We start from the raw sequence: 22,996 nt of genomic DNA, 5'->3' as shown, positions 1-22,996 counted from the left end.
AAATTGATTTTTTTTTTATATTCGGAAATGTACGTTTAATTAGGCCCAATATATAAAAACAATTTGCATCTCGTGACAAACCTCTATGTCGTTTTGTTCCAGTTGCTTTTTGCCGAACACGCGTCCTAGATGTTACGACAAATAATTGTCGCAGCCGTCGCCATACTGACAGAATTGACGAGACCTAATAATAAAATTCATTGCAAAACCCAATCCACTCGCGAAATTCAATTGAATGTAATTTTATTAGCCCTGTTTTTGATGCGATGTAGTAATTCAAAAATTGATCGAGCTAAAGTCATTTTATTATCGTTGCGTAGGACAACGATAAATTTTTTAATTCCTCGATGTTTACATAATTCTATATAATTTTATAGCCCGAATTTTTCAAACGCGATCAAAATAGCACCGAAACTAATTAATTGAATCGTAGCGCCGCAGTATATACAAACAATTTGATTATCCGGGATAAATCGCGTAATGCTTACACACATACCTATACTGTTTCGTGCTGCTTTTCCCAGTGCACGAAATATAAATAAATATATACGTATATAATAATGTAACAGATATCACGGTGTGATCTTTGAGTTCTCACCACCACACCGGCTGCACGATTACAATCGCGAGCGCACTCACGCTTTTTATGATTAATTTTATCGGAACGATTTATCGTTAAAATTTTTCGAATTCGCGTTCTTCCAATTATATGGAAAAAGTCGTGACCAGTTGCAGAAAATGTCATTGCGACTTTAAATATAAAATACACTATTTTCCTTTCATTTAGATATTGATACGGAAAACATAGAGATTATTTCATCACTTAATAAATGCGTGTCGCAAGTTACGAAGATCCTTAACTTTGGTCTAGCGCACAACTGATCATTCAATGTAAAGTAACGCGCGAATTAAAAATAAAGAGAAAAAAAGAAGAAGAAGATAACCGAAGAAGTGTAACGAACGTGAGAGCGATGACATGAAATTAATGTAATTTAGTTACGTCAGGGTGAGTACTGCTGCAACCGTTGCGAAGACGTCACGATGATTTAGTGATCTGTTATGCGACCGGTAATAAACCCTTCTCAATGGTTAATTAGCGAGAATCATACGAATAGTTAAATTTATAAATAATAAAAATTGCCCGTCGGGTAGCGTTGTACACATTAGCAGATGAAAATTAGCTCTTATGGACTGCCTTTTTTGATGAATCATACATTTTTAGGGTCGCAAATAAATGGATAATTGATGAAGCTAATTTTACTTTCACTGAATTATTTCTTTCTCGCCAGCCACGTAATGTCTTTTTGAGATAAAGTACCGAGTGCAGATTTTCACAGATTCATAATTCGCTAATTACCCAGCCAATCTTAACAGCCACTCACTGCGAAGGGGTGCGAAAAAGGCGATTCAGGGCAAGTTCAAAGTGCCGTTATTTTCTACATTTATGAGGGGATAGAAACGATCTGGGAGCTAATCGTTCGCGCTTTTAACGCTCACTGCCGTATAAAATAAACTTTCGCTTATAAAACCGCGTCTAGGCAGCAAAATCAAATTGATTAATCTTAATCCAACATAATATTCATACTCGTGAGTAAAAAAAAAGAGCGCGCGAGTACACTAATATGTTCAAGTGGTGCGTCAATGACATTTAATACGCATGGTATCAGGTGCATATGGCGTACACGTGACATTGAATGCTCGCGCCGAGCTGTCAGTCGAGTATCAAACCCCTAAACGAGTGCATATTTTAATCGCTGCTATTATTTGTGTCTAAAGTCTTCAGGCACGGAATTACGGGTACGTATACGTACATCGTACTTATAAGCGGACGTTTACCGTAGTTACTAAAAATTTTATGTACTCATTTTTTTAAAGCTAATTATCATATACACCGATTTTCTGAACGATGTCACTCTCTTTTCCGGAAATTAATGCGTATGATTTTACTTTAATTCGCAATAATCGTGAAACGTTTGTGCCATGAAAATTCGGCATGGTCAAAGTAAATGCGGATAAATAAATAATTTTACCTGCGAATTTTAATTGAAAGTCTCCAATAATTAGGCAAATTTATGTCGCGAATTATGTACACTTGAAAACCATTTATGGCAATTAACTTTTTGTTTTATTTCATAAAGTGGAATAAAATGTTTCATAACGATCACAGCCCATCGCTTCCTTATCGATCTTATATCAACTAATTCAATTCCTTTGAACGCACTACAAAATTTATTGCATCAAGCGTATATTTGCTCTCTTTCACTCTTAATAATGATTGTCCTCTCGCATATAATAAATATGTGTCGAAACGCCCGTTCTCCGCGTGTGGAATAGATTGTCCTCGATCGTTTGTTTTTCTATGTGTAATATCGACGCGCGCCATTATGCATTTGCAGCGGAGCGCGCGCGTATGAAAGACACTTTTTTTTCTACTCATTAATAACCGCGTCGCAAATACTATATATTATTTGCCTATACAAGAGATTTGGTTGACTAGTCTTGAGTCCCTCTCTCTCTACACTTCATAATGTATAGCTGCCTTTTAGATGAGCGGCGCGTGCCATGCCACGCGACGAATATGTCCCTATCTATATAACTTAATACGAGAGCGCGGAACAAGTACAAGGATAAAACATAAAGTGCGGCAGGCACGCTTACTCTCTTAATCTAGTTTTCCCCTTGGAGCGCGAAACCCGTGATTTCTAAGTATACAACATGAAATCGCCATGGAAAAAAAGGTTAATGTTATATATACCAGCAGCAAGTGTCGCGCATGTATAGTGTACAAGTGTACCGAGCGACGGATGAGGATTGCTTGATTGAGTGCTCACACCCAGGCGTCGTGCGTTTGTGATGTATAGTTGCAGGCAATTATGTAGTAGATCAATTTTTCGCAGTTACGATTAATTGAATTTGTCAAGATATCTTGTCCCCTTTATTTTTAATTTATTATACTTGGCAAAATGTAAAAAATGGCGAGGAAGCGCGTCAATTCACGAGAGTCGTAAAATTACGCTATATCGTACACATAAAAACATGCGGATCGTCGATCGGCCACACACCTACAGTACAGAAACAATTTCTTTAACTCCACCTGATGTATATCTCGTTCTCTAATGCATAATGGCGTGCGTAAAGTTTAGCACATATACGATCGCGCCCGAGAGTGTAATGATACCGCTAATACACTCCATCTACTGCGGTTATATCGAGCAAAATGACTCGTCGAGCCCGCGCGGCCACTGCACCGTCCGCCCGTGTCTTGTACATACGTTGAAAACATTTTTTCGGCATCGCGTATACAGTCGCCCAACGGCTCACGAACTGGCTCGAGCAATTGCTTTGCATTGCCTCCGTGTGTGCATAAAATTAGCTACCTGGTAGCATATATATATATATGGCACTCGCCGGGGCATGCACCTCTTCGCATTATAAGAGGACTTTCTCGCGCGTCCGCTGCCGCCACCGCCTCCCTGGAGCTCGTGTTTTATACACACAGTTTTCTGGAAAATCACGATCAAACTCGGAGCGCGCGCGTGTGTGTAAATATGAAATTGGAATTATTATTATTGCTCCTGTGGATATTGCCTCAGTGTTATATTAGTGCACACTGTATTACGGAGGGAACAGTTTTATCATAATGATACAGTTTTTTTTTTTCAAGGCTCGCAACTTCGCTTTCACGCCTGACGAGAGTATTTCTAAAAATAGTACGGATTTATGGACGCTGTATCATTGATTCGAAATAAAAACGTAACGGAAAATTAATTATTGTCAAATTAAATTGACGCAGCTGTTGCGAATGTTTATCATTTAATTTATATAAATTATGAAAATGATGCTTATCTCGATAAAATTATCCTAAATGCAAAATAACTACGCTTGTTTCGCTCGTTTCACGGTAATAAGTGAAAATTTCCTTCTTTTTTAGGGGGCTACACTTTATGTACGTCGCATATGACGCCTCGGCGGCGCATGCATGTAACAAGCGCGTGTCAGGCGCCGGCTCAACAAGTTCAACATCAAATGTGTATACGTCAAGAGTGACTGAAAAAAGTAATACTCAAGTCATAGTTGAAGCGCATTTGACTCGTTACTTTCTCGCTAAGAGGCTCTCCTTAACTGCTCGCTCGACACGCGAAAAAAAATACTTGCGTGTATTTAAAAAGCCTCTTAAAGTTTAAACACACGCGGTACAGAGTTGACGAGTGGTTTGAAATTACTGTTTTTTTTTTTAATTTGTAATCGACATGGTATAATTTTCATCAAACATTGCCATCATCGGTGATTAGCCTTGGCCGTAAAAAGCAAATAAAAATATCTCTTCTGAGACTAAGTTTATTCCCTGAAAAAATTTTCTAAATCAGAGAGCAGCAGTGAGTAATTAGCTGTATCTTTACTTTCAATTTCAATGTTAGGTGAATGGTAAATGATTTTAAATTAAGACCAGTACACAATTTTATTACTTGAATTATAGATTACGAAATCTGTTAACAATGTTTTGATCGGGATCCATGATTTCAAATTTCATGTATTGTTATATTGAATAATTCTCAAGTACAGAATTTTAATGTGAAAGTATGGAACAATAATTGTTCAACTTACTAATGAAAAATAAAAAATGTTCTTTATCTAGTCTTATTTGAATATTATTCGTATTTATACTTGATTAAAAATAACTCAAAAATGATAAGTCAAAAAAATTTCATGTGTAATTTCTAAAAGAGATTATGAATATTTTTGATGAAAATGATAAAAAATGTAAACACTTGCTTAATTTTAATAAAAAACTCGATAAAGTAGCAATTTTAATAATTGCAAATCATTTTAAAACGTCTCACCCGTATAGAGTTGCCATCTAGTGGTCAATTGTGAAATTTCCTCAACATTTTCATGTATATGAAATTATGTAATAAAATTTTTATTTTTGACGATAATCCAATTCAAAACGTTACAATCGTTAATTTATTTTAATGTCGATAACGAAGTTTAGCCTTGGCAGCCTCGTCGTCGGCGATTTTTTTCACGGACTCCAAAGACGACGGAATATCTGATTTTTTACTAGCAGCTTTGTAAAGTGCGTCACGAATCGATTCGCTGGATGCTGTTTTCAAATACGAAACAAGACCAAGATTCTCGCACGTTTTGATGAAGAAAGTTCCGCATCCTCGGTCGTAAGTTCCAAATTCATCACATTTGTAGTCCCATGGAAGGAGATAATGGTAATTCAACCAGTAAGATTTGTTGAGTATGAAAATAGTATTGTCATCCGAAGGGAATCTGTAATAAATTTAATTATTTATATCGATCAATATTATCCTTATTAGAATAAATGAACAGTTTTAAATTGCAAAATCTGATTGATGATGAAAATTTTATTCGCGGCATTATGAAGTTTTACTATCTTATTAGCTGTTGGATAAGTCTAAAACGCCGTTACCAATTGCATACGGTAATGCAGATGCAACACAAGTGCAACAGGTGTCTCTACAATGCTTTTTATTTTTATAAAAGAATCAAGTACGAAATGAATTTTTAACTAGAGGAATTATTTCAAAAAATTAGTTATGTTACTGAAATTATGAAATTTAAAAAGAATGTTTGACACCATAATCTTACGGTATCTCAAATTATACGGTAAAATGTTAGTTACGTTTAAAAATCATTATGATAATAGCTTGAAAAAATTGTTAGCACTGTTAGATAGTGAAGAAATTTTTTAATTCTGGTTTAAGAATAGTACTCATGAAATTAAACACTTTACACCTTAAAAACTATAAAACCCTTCGTTGTTAATCATTACTGTATTATGACTATACGGCAACCATATTAAATTTCTTAACAAATTAAATGAGTGATAAATATTTATTAACTTGTCTCCAGGTTTGAGTCCCCAAATAAGCATGGCACTATTAACGAGCCATGATAAATTAGTTGTAACAGCTAGCCGGAAAAATCCAAGAATGAATACAGTATTTTTGATTGATTCTCCCCAGTATTCTGCTGGTGCGTTGATCGGTAAAAGCAAGCCAATAACTATGAACATTGGCCAGTAGAACCTAAAATTATTTTTTTATTTTTTAAATGCTTGAATAATATACCTTTTTCAATACTGATAATTAACGCCGATAAAATTAAATTTATGACAACCATTTTTCCAGAGCAGAATTTAAGAAAAAATTTTAGAAACGAATATAGATTTGTCTTGTAAATTTTTACATGACATTATTAGATTTAATAACGTTTTTTACCATCTTTGAATCCAGACGTATCCATCATAATCCACATCGGTCATATCTATGTCTTTATCCAATCGTTCTTTTTGAGGGTGGGGCGAGTAAATGTTACTAACAACGTGACTGAACCAAAATCCTTTTTTATGATTGTAAGGATCTCTTTCGGTTCCATAATATTGATGATGAGTTCTATGAGCTACCACCCAATCATAAATATCACCCTGAAAATATAAACATTTTTGTACAACTTCCAGTGAAAATTAAAGTGAGGTTTCATTTTTACAGATTAAATCTCTGATAACCGATGCAAATGAATATTTTTTTACTTTATCAAAGTATTGAAAGTCAATTTTCGATTCAATTATAAATATATAACAGAAAAACGTTACTCAAAATACCAATAAAACGTAAACTATACTTACCACGCCAGCTAATGTATGACCGATCATCAAGATTCCTCTGATGATACCTGTTGCTTCAAATGCCTGATGAGCCCATAATCGGTGAGCTCCTACAGTAATACCAAGACCCGCATAAAATATGATGAACATAGCTGAAAATTAAATGAAGTTTTGATCATTAAACAATTAATATCAATAGTTTTTACTGTATTTATTTTCGTAACCAAAAAAAGGCAATAGAAATACGATCGTAATAAGTTAATTACTCAATTTATCGATAAAATTGTCGAGAATTCCATTTTCAAGGCAAAATAAATTTCAATTCTGTTTCAAAGAATGAGAGTTTCATTATTACGCAAAACTACAAGCAGCTATTACACTAGTTAAATCATTTCCTGCCGCACTCGCATAGAAGCCTACTTTTACAACATTTCATGTAATAACTAAATAAATATTATTAAATTCTTAACATTTGATACAAACTTTTTCAACCCGTTTTAAATGTTCAAACTTTTGAATAGAATCAAAACTACAGTTTCAATTATTGAGAAATTGTAGTTTTAGATTAAAACTTAAATATTATTTAGAAAACAATTTAAGCGATCTTATTAAAAATAATAATGAAAACTTACTGAATAATACTGTGATCCATTTTGCTTCCGTGAAAAGCAGAATCAATCCATACAATCCGAGAGCGTGCAGATGAATATAGTACAGTACCGTAGGCCAACTAATATCCCTTTTGAAATCTTCTATAACTTCGTGTGGCATTTTCGCAATTAATAATATGCAACAATTAAACGGTCAACTTTGTCTACTTTTTAACTGTTTTTAAAAAACGACATAAAAACTAGGCAGATCGGAGTTAATGTCTTGCTTTTTCGATTCACGCACAATAACTGTGTTCGATTCGCATAAAGCAATTGCGTTACCCCAAAATACTTCCATTGACCTCCGAGACCTTGAATAAACAGCGTCTCAAAATTTTGCATATTTATACATTGTCATTTCCTTTGCGGAGAAGAACCGAGAAGCGCCTATACTGAGCTAGAACAAGCTGACCATTAATTTGAACTTTTGAGATATTTAAATATAATTCCAATCTGATGAAACGTAAACGTGAACCGGAAAACAATTTTAATCTAATATAATAAAGAAAAAAACAAGCTTATCCACTTAGTAAACGTAAACTATAATCATGTAGGTATTTTAGTCCCTTGCATAGTGTATTAGAACTGTTTTGTGTGCAGTTCAAAATTATTATAAATTATATATTTGATCGTTACAATTTAAAACCTAAATTGCACCATATCTTAAGTAGCATTTAATTATTTTTTCAGTTAAATAGTATTTCAAAAAATTTTCGCTCAACGTTGCTTAACGTTGCAATTGTAATAAAAAAAAAAAAAAAATAAATAAAAAATTTCCTTATTTTACCGTCTGCGGACACAGCTTTAATCTTCGGAAGCAAATATAACATACGCAGCGGATTATGTAGGCCATGCAGCACTTTCTGCTTCTTCAATTGACCTGGCTAACAAACGGTACTTGCTTTTAGCTTGCGAAAATAATATCCGATGTGAGCATTGAAAATCGGCAGTCACTTGAGATATTTGTCATCAAACACTATGTGAGTAATTTTCATATTTATTGAAAAAATTTAGTTAAGGTATGCTATTAAAAAATATAGCTTCAAGTTAAGACTATTATTACTTATTTAATTTTGATTTTCAAGAATTAAATTTAATGACACAAATAGATTTTTCATAGTTTGTAATGAAAATTATTTAATGCTTTCAACAAATATAAAGAATTGTTAAGACGACATCTGTTGTACATCATGTTTTTTTATCTTGTTAATCTAGTTCACGGAATTTCACGCTAGTGGAAATAATAACAAGAACCAGCCAAGTACATAATATAAAATTAATTGTTTTAAACGATAATGAAACTTTTAGGTAAAGAAATAAATTTATTTACCAATATTTATTTTTATTTTTTAATTACAGTAAAATATTCCGTACATGATCGTGTGAAAAAGTATCATTATAAGTATTTAGCATAAGAGTGTGCACCCAATACAATAAAACACTTGCCATTGTTAATTTCTAATAATATAAAATGTGATAGTGAACGTCAGGATTTGCAAGAGAACTGTAAAGCCGTTGCCGCTTGTTCGCTATACAGCAAGTCAGGCGTCGATGTTTACGGCTTAGTGCTACTTTGCCTGGTAACAGTGACCTGAAAAGCTGCAAATGACCTCTTTTCCTCATACCGATCCCGTTCGACTCTCCTTTCAGCATCCACATTCACCTTAAGCATCAAAACTGGAAAAGTAGCCGATTATCTTTTTCGATTTCCCTCTCCATTGCGGCCGGAGAGATGCACCGTGTAAGCATCGGATGCCTTTCGAAGAAAGTTTCGCGTTACCTTCACTTGGGTTTTATCTTGGCAGAGTGCTCTCGCCTGCACGTAGAGCAGGTACCATTGCATCTCGGGTATTCTCGCAACAGGTTGAAGCGCGGGAACGCGGATAGTTTTGTGTGAATATTCAGTTTTAAATTGTTCGTTTATTACGAGTTTTTACGTTATTTTTTTGCAAACTAAACTACGATAGTAAAAAAAAAAAGGTAAGTGATTATTGAGATTAAAAAAAAATTAGTTTAAAAATTTAAATGTGAGTGCATAAAAATAAAAATTTAATTTTTTCAAAATTTGATTCGGGTCGAATTCCTTATTATAATTTAAAAATTTTAAACAATTATTGTTAACTGGAACTGTTATTCGATAGAAATTACTAAAATTTACCAATAAATTAATTTCAAAAATTAAAATTAAAATGTCCAAAAATGTTAAATTGTTCGTCACCAGTCGCTATGTCGCCCAATTTATTCGGTACCACTGCTGCTGTCATTTCTGAAGCATCGCAAACTCCAGATCTAAAAGTTAAGTCCAATGGATCCTCGACATCTTACCTGAATAATAAAGAAAATAATAAAAAGTACCCTTGGAAAATCGTTTGGCGAAATGTCATCGCCTTTCTGTACTTGCACTTTGGAGCTCTATACGGTTTATACCTATTTTTCGACGGCGCCAAGTTTTTGACCGTACTGTGGAGTGAGTAAAAGTTACCGTACGAAATTGCAAAAAACGGGTTTTTAAGTGAACGATGTGAAGAAAACACGAATGTCCTCTTTTACAGCTATCCTCGTAGCCTGTTCAGCTGCGGTTGGTATCACTGCGGGGGCGCATCGACTTTGGTGTCACAGAGCTTACAAAGCTAAATGGCCATTGAGAGTCATTCTTATGATATTTCAAACCACTGCATTTCAGGTAATTATTCAATATTATTTTTAAAAATTTTAAAAAAGCGATTATTGAAAGTTATCCTTCCATCATAGTCAATTTTAATAAAACTTTACATACTCAAAATTTAAAAAATTACAGTAAACGACGTTTCGTCGATCATACGTCGATCGTACGTCGACCTATTTTAAGTTAAAATTATTTTTTCAAAACACTATACGTATAAATCAATGAGAGCTCATAAGTCAATGATTTTCAATGAGTAAAAAACGTATTAAAATAAATTTTTAATATTTTTTTGCTTCGCAATAACTTTCAGAATCATTTATACGAGTGGGTGAGAGATCACCGCGTGCACCACAAATTCACGGACACGGATGCAGATCCGCACAACGCGAAGAGGGGCTTCTTCTTCTCCCATATGGGCTGGCTGCTGCTGCGCAAACATCCCGACGTCATCAGCAAAGGTGCGAGCGTGGACATGAGCGACTTGGACTCCGATCCTGTCGTTGTATGGCAAAGAAGGTGAGTGCAATAATTCCGTTAGGAATTTACATGCTACGAAAAAAAATACTCGTCTTTATTATTCTCACTGACGAGCTCAGCGAGTAATCGATTTTTCAAAGTTATAGTGCTCGAGCGATATTGTTTAAGACCATAAAACATAATTAAGACCGGCCGAAGTAGCGCATGCTATAAAGCGCGTTTTCTCTTACTCGCTCAGCAAAGCGTAAGATAAGCTGTTCGTTTTATTATGTAGTAGAGCCATGGCTATTTTTGCTGTATCATTGTAATATTTTTCAGGGTTTTACAGTAAATATTCAATAAATCGAGTTAGTTTAAAAATTATATCTCAACTCGATTAAATATTAATCTAAGCGAAAATCGAAATACTTATGAAATTAAAAAAAATACAATGAAAATTAGACTTAATTTGTCTGATATTGAGAAATCGCGCGAATCTTATATTAGATAAAGCAATTTGATGGGAATCAAAATAAGTTATTACTTAAATTTGTACAATCCATTAAGATATCGCAAATTTTTCTATCAACAGGCTTTACATCATTCTCATGCCATTATTTTGCTTCGTAATCCCTGCTTGGATACCTTGTTACTTTTGGAATGAAAATCCCATGAACTCCTGGTACGCAACAATTTTTAGATACACTTTATCCCTCAATATAACGTGGCTCGTTAATTCCGCTGCACACATTTGGGGAACAAGACCGTATGACGAGTAAGTTATTTTTATTTTTAATAAAATATATTATATTTGCCATGAATAATCTTGTAGATCTGGTATCTATGAAAAGTGGCAGAAGTGCTCAATATTTTATGACTAGTAAGGCATGTTGAGTTCACGTACGCGACTTCCGTCAGTAGAATTGCGTCGAAACCATGTTTTAATTTATACAATTAATTGAATTTGCCACTTGCACATTTACAGATAAAGGTACTCGCCATCTAGTGGTGAATTATTAGAGTAGTAATATCGTATGTGAAGTGGTTGTAAGCTGGTCTAAATTTTTTGAATCAATTGAATTGTCATTATTAGGCCATTTAAAATATGTTTAATATTGATAACGTAATTGTAACGTAAAAATTGCCAAAAACAAGTCTAATAATTTTAAAAAATTTTGAATAATCATTTTTGGTCATTATAAGACTTCTATTCACATTAAGCATTTCTACCAGGGATTAATGTTGAAAATTATAGCCTACTATTATAAATTTAATTTTAATGGAAAATTACAGAAATAATTATGTGTCATTTTAACAGGTCAATCAGCGCAACGGACAACGTACGAGTAGCATTGGGAGCCTTCGGGGAAGGATGGCACAACTATCATCACGTGTTTCCATGGGACTACAAAGCAGCAGAATTAGGAGATTACAGCGTAAATTTTTCAACTGCTTTCATTGACTTTTTTGCTAAAATTGGATGGGCTTACGATCTCAAAACTGTTCCCCTGGAAATGATCGAAAAAAGAGCAAAACGAACGGGCGATGGTACGAGAATTGAGCACGACGACAGCGAAAATCATCACGAGGGTGCTATTTGGGGATGGGGAGATAAAGATATGCACCAAGAGGATATCGAAATGGTTCACATAATTAACAGCCAACCGAATGAAAAATCAAAACTCTTTTAAAAAAAATCACGCTCGCCACCGCATTAAAAGACATTAAACAAAATTATAAAGACTGTTTTCAATTAATTAAAAATTAATTTGAAGATGAAAATAATACTAAGGAAACATAAAATTGAAGGAAGATATTTACATATCTTTTTAATCATAAAATAATTCAGACTTCCTTTGAATATAAATTTAAAATGATAAACACAATATCCGATTTAAATGGTTAAATTGTAAATTTTATCTTTAGGAATAAAATGTAAATATTGTTGTTATAGTGTTACTTAAATAATAGTCATTAAGTCTAATGAAGCGCATGGAAATTTGTTTGAGTATGACTGGACTGTTTATTTTTAATCACTTCGTGATTTATTAATTTGTAATAGCTCAATATTACTTCAAAATTGTTTCGTGTTAGGATTGTAGTTGAAATGCTTAAAACTATATCAAGTCCTTTTGGTGATAGAAAACTGCAGGACTTTATTTTTGTTATTATTTATCATTGACAATTTAATTGTCTTTACGTTATATCTTTTTATATAAAAAGGATTTAAAGCGACGTCTGTAATCATATCCGCAAAATATGTATCTGAAATTTATTAAAAACTTTTATGCTTTAGTTTTTTTTAAGGCAAGATCTATATCATTTTAAGAATCAAATGAAGGTCTTGAATATCATAAAGTTATTATGACTCTTGTATAATTAAGAAATTGACTGTCATGTATATAAACGATGTAAATGTCTTAATAATGACTTGAAATATATTTTAGTAAAATGTCTTTTGAAAGTATGGTTCATTTTAATCAAATTTCTTACATTAGTACTCCATTCACAGAGTTTACATTTTTCAAGAGTATCATAATCACGATATGTATTTGCTGTGTAAAGCGTTTAGTCGCCCGTTTCTCATAATTTCCAGATGTGGCGCTGGCGTCCATTTACTAGCTAAGATGCAGTTCGTCTGGCAGACTAATATTTGAATCGTTTAAAGCAACCGCGCATTGTCAAGCATCATTCAGAATCATTTTCATTTTTGCACTTCATTCATTGAATTTGGCTTAATTCTTCATGTTACAATTATTTTTATTATTGTATTCATAATTTCATCTTTGTGTGTTATTAAAATATTGTATACTTCTCTGGAAAAAAAACAGTAAACTTGACACACTTTGAGACAAAATATAGTGATGGGTAATTTGTTGCGCAGTCAAATTAGAGTGGTGAAATTTTAGAACTTAGATTATAATGAAAAATTTAAAAAATAATTAGCCGACGCAAGTGAAAAATTCAACACGAAGAAAGATGGAGGCGTGTCAACTAAAGTAGACCGAAGAAACATTTAGTCATAAATTTTACTTGATTGGTAAGACAGTAAGTAATTGCACATTTCACCATGAATCATAGGAGAAAATTGTATTCATATTCGAGTGTGAGTTTCATCAACTTGAGCTTTAAGACAGAATATTTTAAAAACAAAAAATAATGTTATAAACAGCGTTTGAATTTCCATAGTAAAAAATAAAAAGATGATAATCAAGTATTAACGTAGATTAATGCGTCAATTATGAAAATTGATAAACGTGAGATAACATTTTATGGAAGTACAACATTATAAACTCAAGTTTTTATTTACTAAAATAAAAATTCAATTTCGTGTTGTAAGTTATGCAATTAAATAATTCTTTGCTTGATAACATAATACAAGATACAGTCTCAAGATGAAATAAAAGTACTAAACAATATTTCAACTGGGACATTTTTTTAATTTGTGATATTAAGGGTCAAGTCACCCTTCCAAATTTTCAATTATCCATAACTCTTTTTAACTTTAACTTTTACGTTTATTAAAAAGCATTCGTATAGATACCTGATGTAGAGAATTTCTTTCGTTTACAAAAAAAAATTGTTCAATTATTTTTTTTAATTTAATTATGTCTGATAAGGCTAAATGAAGTATTGTAAAATATATTTAATAGATATTAATTTACTATTCAACATTATCAAATTAACAGATTGTTTATCTTAATCCATTAGTAATTATTTCTAAATTCATAATAATTTAATTAAAATTATCTTCACCAATGAATAATTTCAATTTTTAATAAACTGCAGAATGATATTTAAACTTTATCATAAAGATGAATGTCGCGAGAATCGATTACGGTGGGGATCGAGACGCAGATGATGGTACTGTAAAGATAGGTCAGTTTGCGTCACCGAAACCAGATAAAGTAAACTTGCATCGAAAGCAGAGACAATTAATTTTTTCAACCTTAATTTGGGGATTTTTTGCTCTTATCAGTATCGCTAGCACCTGTTTTATAGTTGCAGAAGTTGCGATACATCTGAGTCCAAGAACAGTCAATTTTATCAACGGTAAGCGCAATGTTTTTATTAAATTCTTAACAAAATAAACACAGTTTCAATGTTTAATTTTTCACAACACCAAACTTTCGAATTTAAAAAATGAAAAATAATTAAAGCTTATTTAGTAAGTTGAAATTCATTAAATTCGCTCAGTCTCATATTTATGAGAATAGCAGAATATTTTATCAACAAATATTGTGATTATGAATAGCAGCGAAATCAGCTGAATAATGTTGTGTATAGACGTGTATATATTGCCTGGTCTGTCCGCCAGATGTCTTTAATATGATATAAGAGTAATTTCACGTTTCACGGATCGCAAAAGTAAACAGAAATACAAATGCGCGCGAATAAGATTTGAATGCACAGACGCAAAACAAATTTTTTTTAACTTTTTTAAGAAATTAAAAAATCCTATAATTAATTTACATGTGCAATGAACATTTATTTTAAACAAAGTTTATATTTTCACGCTTTTTCTGATACAACCCCAGTTGCAGTGGATCTCTTTGGAATTCATGGCTTTGCTAAAATTGCCGAAACTAAGACTTGGTATAAACGGTATGTACCGAGTTATTCTTAATGGCCAAAGAGATTTTGAAATCGAGCGTCAGAAAAATTTAAGCATACTTTTTTCATATTTTGGGATACTTTCGAAAATAAAGTTGAATGTAATAAAATAAGAAAGATATAAAATTTACGAGGGAGAACATTTTCGAAAATACGTTTAAAAATTTTAATTTTAAAACTTCCTGTAATTTTACAATAAAAAATCTTGAAAATCTAAAAAAAATCTTGAAATTTCGTGAAAAATTAGGTATACTAGAACGACTATGCGTATACTTACAAGCTGACTCCAAGCATTTTTGATCCTATTTTTAGAATATATTGAGAAAAAAAATAACCTGAAGTGATTTGAAACCAAATGAGCCTTATCCTTCTCATCTTCGATCAGTGGGAATCTAATCTAATCTTATAAAACTAGTAACAAAATAAACTGCTAGTAGTACACAACAGAAGCTTGAAATCTTAACAAATGTGTGGTCTTACAATACGATTCTAAAGCAGTGAAATTATTTTTGCGAGTTATTTAATAAAAATTGAAAATGTGTTTAAAAATTTACATTTTTTTCCTAGGTTTGTTATTTTAATCGAATTTTCAGAAATGTATAATAGAAAATTTTGAGTGTTATTTGATAATCTTTCAAAATAAGTACTTTAATTATTACGTACAACTAAAAATTTAAAATTTCAATCATTTTTACAGGTATTGGAAGTGTACTTAAGTATATAAATATGCATCAACACACTGATATACCTTTCCGGTTGACACCGTTGATTCGCCCATTGAAGTATGACATTTTACTTATTCCCGATTTGGATGCCGAGAAATTTCGTGGTGAAGTATCGATACAACTTGAAATTTCCGAAAAACAAGACCTCATTATGTTGCATCAAAAAGCACTGAACATTAGTTCGGTTGACTTGATCGCAAATATTAGAAAAAGCAAGATGCCTTTGGAAATTGAAACTAGTTACGTCGTAGAGGAGAAGGAAGTTTTCGTAATAAAACCCAAGAGAGTTTTGGATGTTGGATTTTACGATTTACATTTAACCTTTTGCGGATCTTTAAGTGATAAAATTGTGGGATTTTATTCCAGTAAATACAAAAATCAATTGAATGAAACACGGTACGCTATCTAGGAATTATTATAATTTCAAAAATTATTATTTTATAAAATACAATTTTTTATATCAATTAACTACATATGGCTGTAAAAAAATTTTATTATAGAACCATTGCTACGAGTAAATTTGAGCCAACTTATGCCAGAAGAGCTTTTCCGTGCTTCGATCAACCCGAATTCAAAGCACAATTCAGTATAAAATTAGTACATCCCAGGGAAAACTGCTACAGTGCTTTGTCAAATATGAACGTGAAGGTAAATATAATTGGAATCGAACTAATACTTCGTCGATTCAAACATGCTCATAAAAAAATTTTATTAAATTTCAGAGCATTGACGTTGGAAAACCGAGTGAAGAATTAACAACAGTGACCTTTGCTGACAGTGTTCCGATGTCAACTTATCTAGTTTGTTTCATAGTTAGTGATTTCGTGGGTGTGACCAAAAATGCACATGGATTGAATGGAAAAACATTTCCAATCAGTGTTTATACTACTAAACAACAAAAAGCCAAAGCTACTTTTGCATTAGATGTTGGTGTTAGAACAATTGAGTATTACATTAATTTATTCGGAATCGACTATCCGCTCCCAAAACTCGGTAAGACGTGCTGAAATTAAAATTTAATTTTTCAATACTGGAAAATTCAATTTTTCATTTTTCAGATATGGCTGCTATTCCCGATTTTGTTTCTGGAGCAATGGAAAATTGGGGCATGGTCACCTATAGAGAATCTAGACTCCTGTACGATGAAAAAACAACGTCTATCGCTAATAAGCAAGATATTATTCACGTAATCGCCCACGAATTCGCGCATATGTGGTTTGGAAATTTAGGTAATTTTAGTCAATTTAAAAAAATTTTTTTAAAAAATAATTTTTCATAACAATTTATTTATGTTTTACAGTGACCATGGCTTGGTGGAGTGATCTGTGGTTGAATGAAGGTTTTGCGACATACGTAGAATTTAAAGCAGCTGATAAACTATTTCCAGAAAGCAATTTCGTAAGTTTTTTTATAGAATTGAATCTATTGATGTCGGTATTCATTGATTGGGGTAATTTAATTATTTCAATTACAGTTGGATCATTTTCTATTCGATAAATTAAACCCAGCGCTGGTTATGGACTCAAAAGCCAATTCACATCCTATTATTCAAACAGTCAATAACCCAGACGAAATTAATGCTATTTTCGACCAAATTTCCTATCTCAAGGTTTGTGAAGCCAAGAAACCATACACTTTCTAAATAACTAATGTTTAAACATATTTTTTTAATTACAGGGTGCTTCTTTACTTCGGATGATGGAAGGTTTCATCGGGGAAAATAATTTCTACGAAGGAATAACTAAGTATTTGAGGAAATATGCTTACAAAAATGCCGAAACTTCCCATCTCTTTGCGGAGTTGGATAAAACATCAGATAACGATATCAACGTCAAAAATATAATGGACACGTGGACATTGCAAATGGGCTATCCAGTAGTTTTTGCCAAACAATCCGATAAAAATACTTATATTCTAACTCAAAAAAGATTCTTAGTCGGTTCCGATCCGAAAAAAACGCAGTCTCCATTTGATTACAAGTGGACCATACCGATCACATATGTAACAAATAAACAGTCAACTCCAGTTTTGGTTTGGTTCGACAAAGATGCACCTTATCGTTAGTTGACTTTTAAAATTAATTTTTAGAAATTATTTTTCAATATAATTAATAATATTAAAATAATCGCAGTGGAAATCAAGATCGACGAGCCTATCGATTGGATCAAATTCAACGTTGATCAAGTAGGCTTTTACAGAGTAAACTATGATCAAGGCCAATGGGAAAAATTGATTGATACTTTGCAATGGAGTCACAAAGTAATTTGTTTAAACATTTTTTTACATCTAACTAATGTAAAATAAAAATTAACGCAAGAATTAAAATTTTTAGAGACTTTCTTCAAGAGATAGAGCCCATTTGCTGGAAGATATTTTCAGTTTGGCCGACGTTGGAGAAGTTGAATGGTCATCAGCAATGAATATGACAGTGTATTTGGGAAGGGAGAAAAATTTGGTTCCATGGAAAATAAGTGCGACTAAATTATCTAAAATTAATCGATTGCTCTATGCAGATGCAAAACATTTTTCTACTTTAGAAAAATACCAGGTATGTTTTTAAAGCAATAAAATAAAATTTCAATTAGTTTATAAAAAATCATTAATTGAATAATGTTATGGGCAGGATTACGTAAGAGAATTGGTCGATGGTATTTATCATGAAGTGTCATGGAACGTCGATGCAGGTGATACGGCAGAATTTTTGTAAGTATTGCAATTAAAAAAGTTCTAATAATTTATTTTTAATTTACAAAACATCATTTAATGACATTTTATGGACAGGAATCTGAGAGTGGCTGTTCTAGGACTTGCTTGTGCAGTTGGACATAAAGAATGCAAAGAAGACGTTGGTGCAATGTTCAAAGCTTGGATAAATGACGAAGAAGATGTTCGTCCTCATCCTGATATCCGATCCCTCGTATATTACTATGGTAAACGCAATGACAAATTCAATTTTTCTCCAAGATAAATAATTTCATAACGACAAAAACTATTTTTAGGCATGAAATATGCTGGAGGTGAAAAAGAATGGAATGTCATGTTCGACAGATTTGCCAAAGAAACGGACGCTGCCGAAAAAGCTAAACTGATGAACGGATTATCAGCCGTGCAATCGAGTTACATTTTGAAAAAGTAATTATAGTTCGAGTTCAGAATCATCGACAATTAAAACATTTATTCATCAACTTTTTCCGCTAAAATTCCAGATTCATCGCTCTCTCCACGGAAGAGAAGTACGTGAGAACCCAAGACTTCCTCGGCTGCCTGTCCAGCATATCCAACAATCCCGAGGGCGAGAGCCTGATCTGGGACTGGGTGCGCACCAACTGGCCATTCCTGGTGAAGCGTTACACGCTGAACGACCGATACCTCGGCCAGCTCATACCCGCCGTTACGAAGAGCTTCGCCAGCTTCGAGCGTGCCAAGGAGATGGAGGCCTTCTTCGAGCAGTATCCGGAGGCCGGCGCGGGCAAGCAGTATCGGGGCCAGGCCATGGACACGGTGCTGGCCAACATCGACTGGGTCGCGCGCTCGGTCAGCGATATCGATCAGTGGCTTAGCTCGAGACCGAAATTACTGGTCACCAGTTAAAAATAAAATTATAATAATATATAAAAACATCATAATGCCTTCGACATTTCTTCTTTTTTTTTTGTAAGAACGTTAATTCGTATACTGTACAGAGCATTTATAAAAATGCCACCTAACTTTTGTACTATCTCATTTTAATATTAAAAATAAAATAAAAACAAAAAATACAATACGTCGTTTTCACAATGCATCGATACACGCCTACAACGTTATGCCTATATACGACACGTACGTGCACATAAAAGTATAATATCATTCCTCCGGTCTATCAAGCTCTCGCGCAACGGCGGCGACGAGACGCGCGACTCGCGTGCAGCGCGCGCGCGCGCGTGGAAACAGGTTTTTTCTTTATCGCTCCCTTTACCTTCGCGTCTTCTCTTTAAATTGCTTCTTCTCTTGCCTTTTTCCGCTCTTTCAAGTTTTGTGCGCGCGCGCTGCAACATCGATATATAGGCACGCACAGCATTGCTATAACGCGTGTACACACGCGTATCCTCGATACATATATGCACCGTGTATATATCGGACGTCTCACCTTTCTCTTTTTCCGCGCGCGCGCGAATGCGATGCAGGCGCGACGACGTCGTGTATTATACTCGGCGCGATTTTGTCAGTGCACTTCGCGTGCGCTGCGCTAGTAAGTATAGTATTATAAGTTAAGTAAGTTCTTTTAAGACTGCGTTAAACTTCATAAAAATAAAATATATGTAAGCTTACAAGCTGAAAGCGCGAGCAAAAAAAGTGAGAAAATCTCGTTGAGTTCGTGTATTAAAAGCATAAAGATAAACATCGATTGTGCAAATAGTCGTATTTTTGTGCGGATCGAAATATCGTTGCATCTCATTGAATTTAATTCTTATAAAAATCAGAAATACTATATACTAAACATAAGTGATAAAGGATAACAAATGCACGTGACCAGTAGCTGTCAAAGTAGCCTATGAATCAAGTGGATCATCGCGAAAATCGCTAAATGTTCAAAAGCAATCGAGAAAAATGGATATTCACGACGACGTCAAAATCGAATCGACGACGACCTTGCTACAGTTGCGAAGAGATCCCCTGTACATCGTCGTGCCGGTCAGTGTCGCGTACTGCGTGATATTTTTCGCCGGATTGCTGGGCAACGTGTCGACCTGCCTGGTGATCGCCAAAAACAAGGCCATGCACACCTCGACGAATTATTACTTGTTCAGTCTGGCGATTTCGGATCTGCTGCTGCTCGTCAGCGGACTGCCGCCGGAAATCTATTACATGTGGTCGAATTATCCGTACGTGTTCGGCGAGGCTTTCTGCATACTGCAGAGTTTCGCCGCCGAAACGGCGGCAAACGCGACTGTGCTTACTATCACGGCCTTTTCGGTCGAAAGGTTTGTTATTTATTGTTACTATTATTTATTACAGGTGATCCCTGTTATTCGCGGGGGTTTTCACACCAGTACCGCGAATACGGAATTCGCGAATACGGAAGTAATGAGTATATGGAAAACAGGGGGTTCAGTTTCAGAAAATTTTGGAATTTATTGCACCCGCTTCTCATCAAATACATAAAAATACTTGCAATTAGGATATTTTATATGTATTAAAGTAATTTGTGAGGCAGCTCTGTTTCATATTACGTAGAAAATCCTTGCGGAGCTCTTCATAAGCATTCAAATACACTTTATCGTCAATCCAAATTATCAGCATATCTTCCTTACGTTCTAAATTACTTTTCCTACTTATTTTTACACATATTGCATAGAATCCAAGTTTTTTCATACTTAATTTTTGTTCGTTTGCACGAATAGACCGAATCGTAGACTTATTCACATTAAATTGTCTCGTGACAAATACTATTGTTTCTCCACTTTTCAACAAATCCAAAATTTTGATTTTTAACTTTTCCATGTATCAAAAGATACACAGAAAGTTGCTCAGAAAATTACACATTATATCGATCTCGTTTTCCTTTGCAAGCGCTTCATTTGGATGTTCACGAGATTTTTTATTGGTCTCGGAATACGATTCATCGTTGGTAGTTTTATCAAAATTATTCAAAGATCTTAGAATTTTTTTCGCAACGTGATCGCTTCTCATCATCTCTCTTCTTTGCCGCCACTTTTTCTTGTTTTTTTTTCAAATTATTTTTTTACTAATCCAGATAGAAACCTCACTCGATTATAAAATACATAATATTAAATGTAAAAATATAATTGTATTTATTTTTGGTTTAAAATTGTCACTGGTTATAAAATTGTAACTTCAATCCATCAGAGAAGAATAAACAGAAGAAAAGTTCAATTAAATCTCTCCCTTTACTTAAAACCCATACAACCCTCATCAATTTTATTTGATCTTTAAACTTGTATCTGATTCACTTTTATGAATAATCCAATTTACTTTTGAATTATGCAAATAAAAAATACGATAATTAAATTGTTTTTCACACAGATACGTTGCCATTTGCCATCCATTCCTTTCACACGCGATATCCAACCTGAAGCGGGCCATCAGGTATGTGATAGCCGTGTGGACACTGGCCCTCGTGCTGGCGATCCCTCAAGCCGTGCAATTCGGCCTGGTCTATCAGCGCCACGAGGACGGCTCGATCGTCGCCGAGAGCGCGATCTGCTCGCTCAAGTGGACCTTCCTGGATCACGCCTTCGAGGTGTCCACCTTTCTGCTCTTCGTCGTGCCCATGATCGTCATAACGGTGCTGTACATTCTGATCGGCGTCAAGTTGAGGAGGACGAGCATGTCGATGACGGGCACGAGGGACGACAAGGTCGAGCATCGATACTACAGCGTAGATCGAGGTGACGGCAGGAAAAGGTGCTCGCAAAAGAACATAACGAGGATGCTGGGTGAGTCTCGACTGACTGTAGATAGCTGAAAAATTAATCGCCTTTAAACGTTGTCTATTTTTTTCTTACAGTTGCAGTGGTCATAACGTTTTTCATTTGTTGGGCGCCGTTTCACGCTCAGCGACTGTTGGCTATTTACGCGAAAAACTACAACGTCAAGAGTAGCGAGCCAACGATCGTTTTACCGGTTTACAGGAGCCTCACGTACATATCCGGCGTTTTGTACTATTTATCCACCGCGATCAATCCATTGCTCTACAACATAATGTCGAATAAATTTCGCAAAGCTTTTATGGTGCGTATATCAAACTGTCATAAATAAAAGTCGAAATTTTTCATTGTTTTTTTTACTCTATTTCTGCTTTGCAGCTGATGTTTTCCAAGAAATGCCGAGCCCAAGTCCAAAGAAACTCGAGCAATCGTCCTCAATTTTCGATAAAAAATTACTCACCCTATCCGAATGGCAGTAGCAACAACCAACAAAAGGAAGCCTGCGTGACGATGTCGCTATCTTTGAGCGACGAAACTGTGCCAAAGACAACGATCTGCGGTCAATACACCATGCAAAACGACAACATTACTCCTAGCTCTTATCAAACTACCTTAGACAGATAACAATAATGAATATATTTTTTCTTACATGTATTTATTATTTATTTGTAAATAAATAACAGATGATGATTGATGTATTATAATATTGACATAGTTTACGCATATAAATATATTATTAATAAAAAATCTGAATTACTTACTTACCCTTTCGATTTTTCCGAGTTTTTTGTATCAATTTCCGATTGTAATATAGTTATATA

General features: G+C 34.0%; 4 protein-coding genes across 7 annotated transcripts; 3 read left to right on the top strand and 1 right to left on the bottom strand.

Annotated features, from left to right (window-relative positions):
• Positions 1–4,900: 4,900 nt before the first annotated feature.
• LOC106655390 (acyl-CoA desaturase) lies at positions 4,901–7,556 on the bottom strand. Its single transcript, XM_014375769.2, has 5 exons — positions 7,270–7,556; positions 6,659–6,789; positions 6,252–6,457; positions 5,874–6,059; positions 4,901–5,280 (listed from the first exon to the last, which is right to left on the bottom strand). The coding sequence occupies exons 1-5, from the start codon at positions 7,406–7,408 to the stop codon at positions 4,971–4,973; spliced, it is 972 nt and encodes a 323-aa protein (XP_014231255.1). The 5' UTR covers positions 7,409–7,556; the 3' UTR covers positions 4,901–4,970.
• Positions 7,557–9,513: 1,957 nt separating this feature from the next.
• On the top strand, positions 9,514–12,099 carry LOC106653273 (acyl-CoA Delta(11) desaturase-like). Its single transcript, XM_014372675.1, has 5 exons — positions 9,514–9,754; positions 9,840–9,970; positions 10,263–10,468; positions 11,001–11,183; positions 11,727–12,099. The coding sequence occupies exons 1-5, from the start codon at positions 9,514–9,516 to the stop codon at positions 12,097–12,099; spliced, it is 1,134 nt and encodes a 377-aa protein (XP_014228161.1).
• Positions 12,100–13,204: 1,105 nt separating this feature from the next.
• Positions 13,205–19,404, top strand: LOC106656329 (glutamyl aminopeptidase). 4 transcript variants are annotated; one of them, XM_023462694.1, is made up of 15 exons: positions 13,205–13,448; positions 14,198–14,461; positions 15,720–16,143; positions 16,248–16,395; positions 16,470–16,740; positions 16,806–16,976; positions 17,048–17,145; positions 17,222–17,356; positions 17,425–17,806; positions 17,879–18,006; positions 18,080–18,295; positions 18,371–18,450; positions 18,529–18,677; positions 18,747–18,879; positions 18,954–19,404. In XM_023462694.1, the coding sequence occupies exons 2-15, from the start codon at positions 14,224–14,226 to the stop codon at positions 19,336–19,338; spliced, it is 2,958 nt and encodes a 985-aa protein (XP_023318462.1). In that variant the 5' UTR covers positions 13,205–13,448; positions 14,198–14,223; the 3' UTR covers positions 19,339–19,404. The 4 variants fall into 4 exon arrangements, with proteins under 4 accessions (XP_023318462.1, XP_023318463.1, XP_014232741.1 ...); XM_023462695.1 differs by having other exon boundaries at positions 13,205–13,456; positions 14,224–14,461; XM_014377255.2 differs by having other exon boundaries at positions 13,205–13,456.
• A 930-nt stretch (positions 19,405–20,334) lies between these two features.
• LOC106653268 (pyrokinin-1 receptor-like) lies at positions 20,335–22,799 on the top strand. The gene is made up of 4 exons (XM_014372667.1): positions 20,335–20,708; positions 21,772–22,184; positions 22,256–22,479; positions 22,554–22,799. The coding sequence occupies exons 1-4, from the start codon at positions 20,335–20,337 to the stop codon at positions 22,797–22,799; spliced, it is 1,257 nt and encodes a 418-aa protein (XP_014228153.1).
• The last annotated feature ends 197 nt before the right edge of the window (positions 22,800–22,996 follow it).

This window comes from Trichogramma pretiosum, unplaced genomic scaffold (genome assembly GCF_000599845.2).
Source record: "Trichogramma pretiosum strain Unisexual culture from Peru unplaced genomic scaffold, Tpre_2.0 scaffold1, whole genome shotgun sequence".
Classification (NCBI taxonomy): Eukaryota; Metazoa; Arthropoda; class Insecta; order Hymenoptera; family Trichogrammatidae; genus Trichogramma; species Trichogramma pretiosum.
The sequence above is the reverse complement of the archived record's forward strand: the minus strand, read 5'-3'. Positions and strand labels throughout refer to the sequence as shown.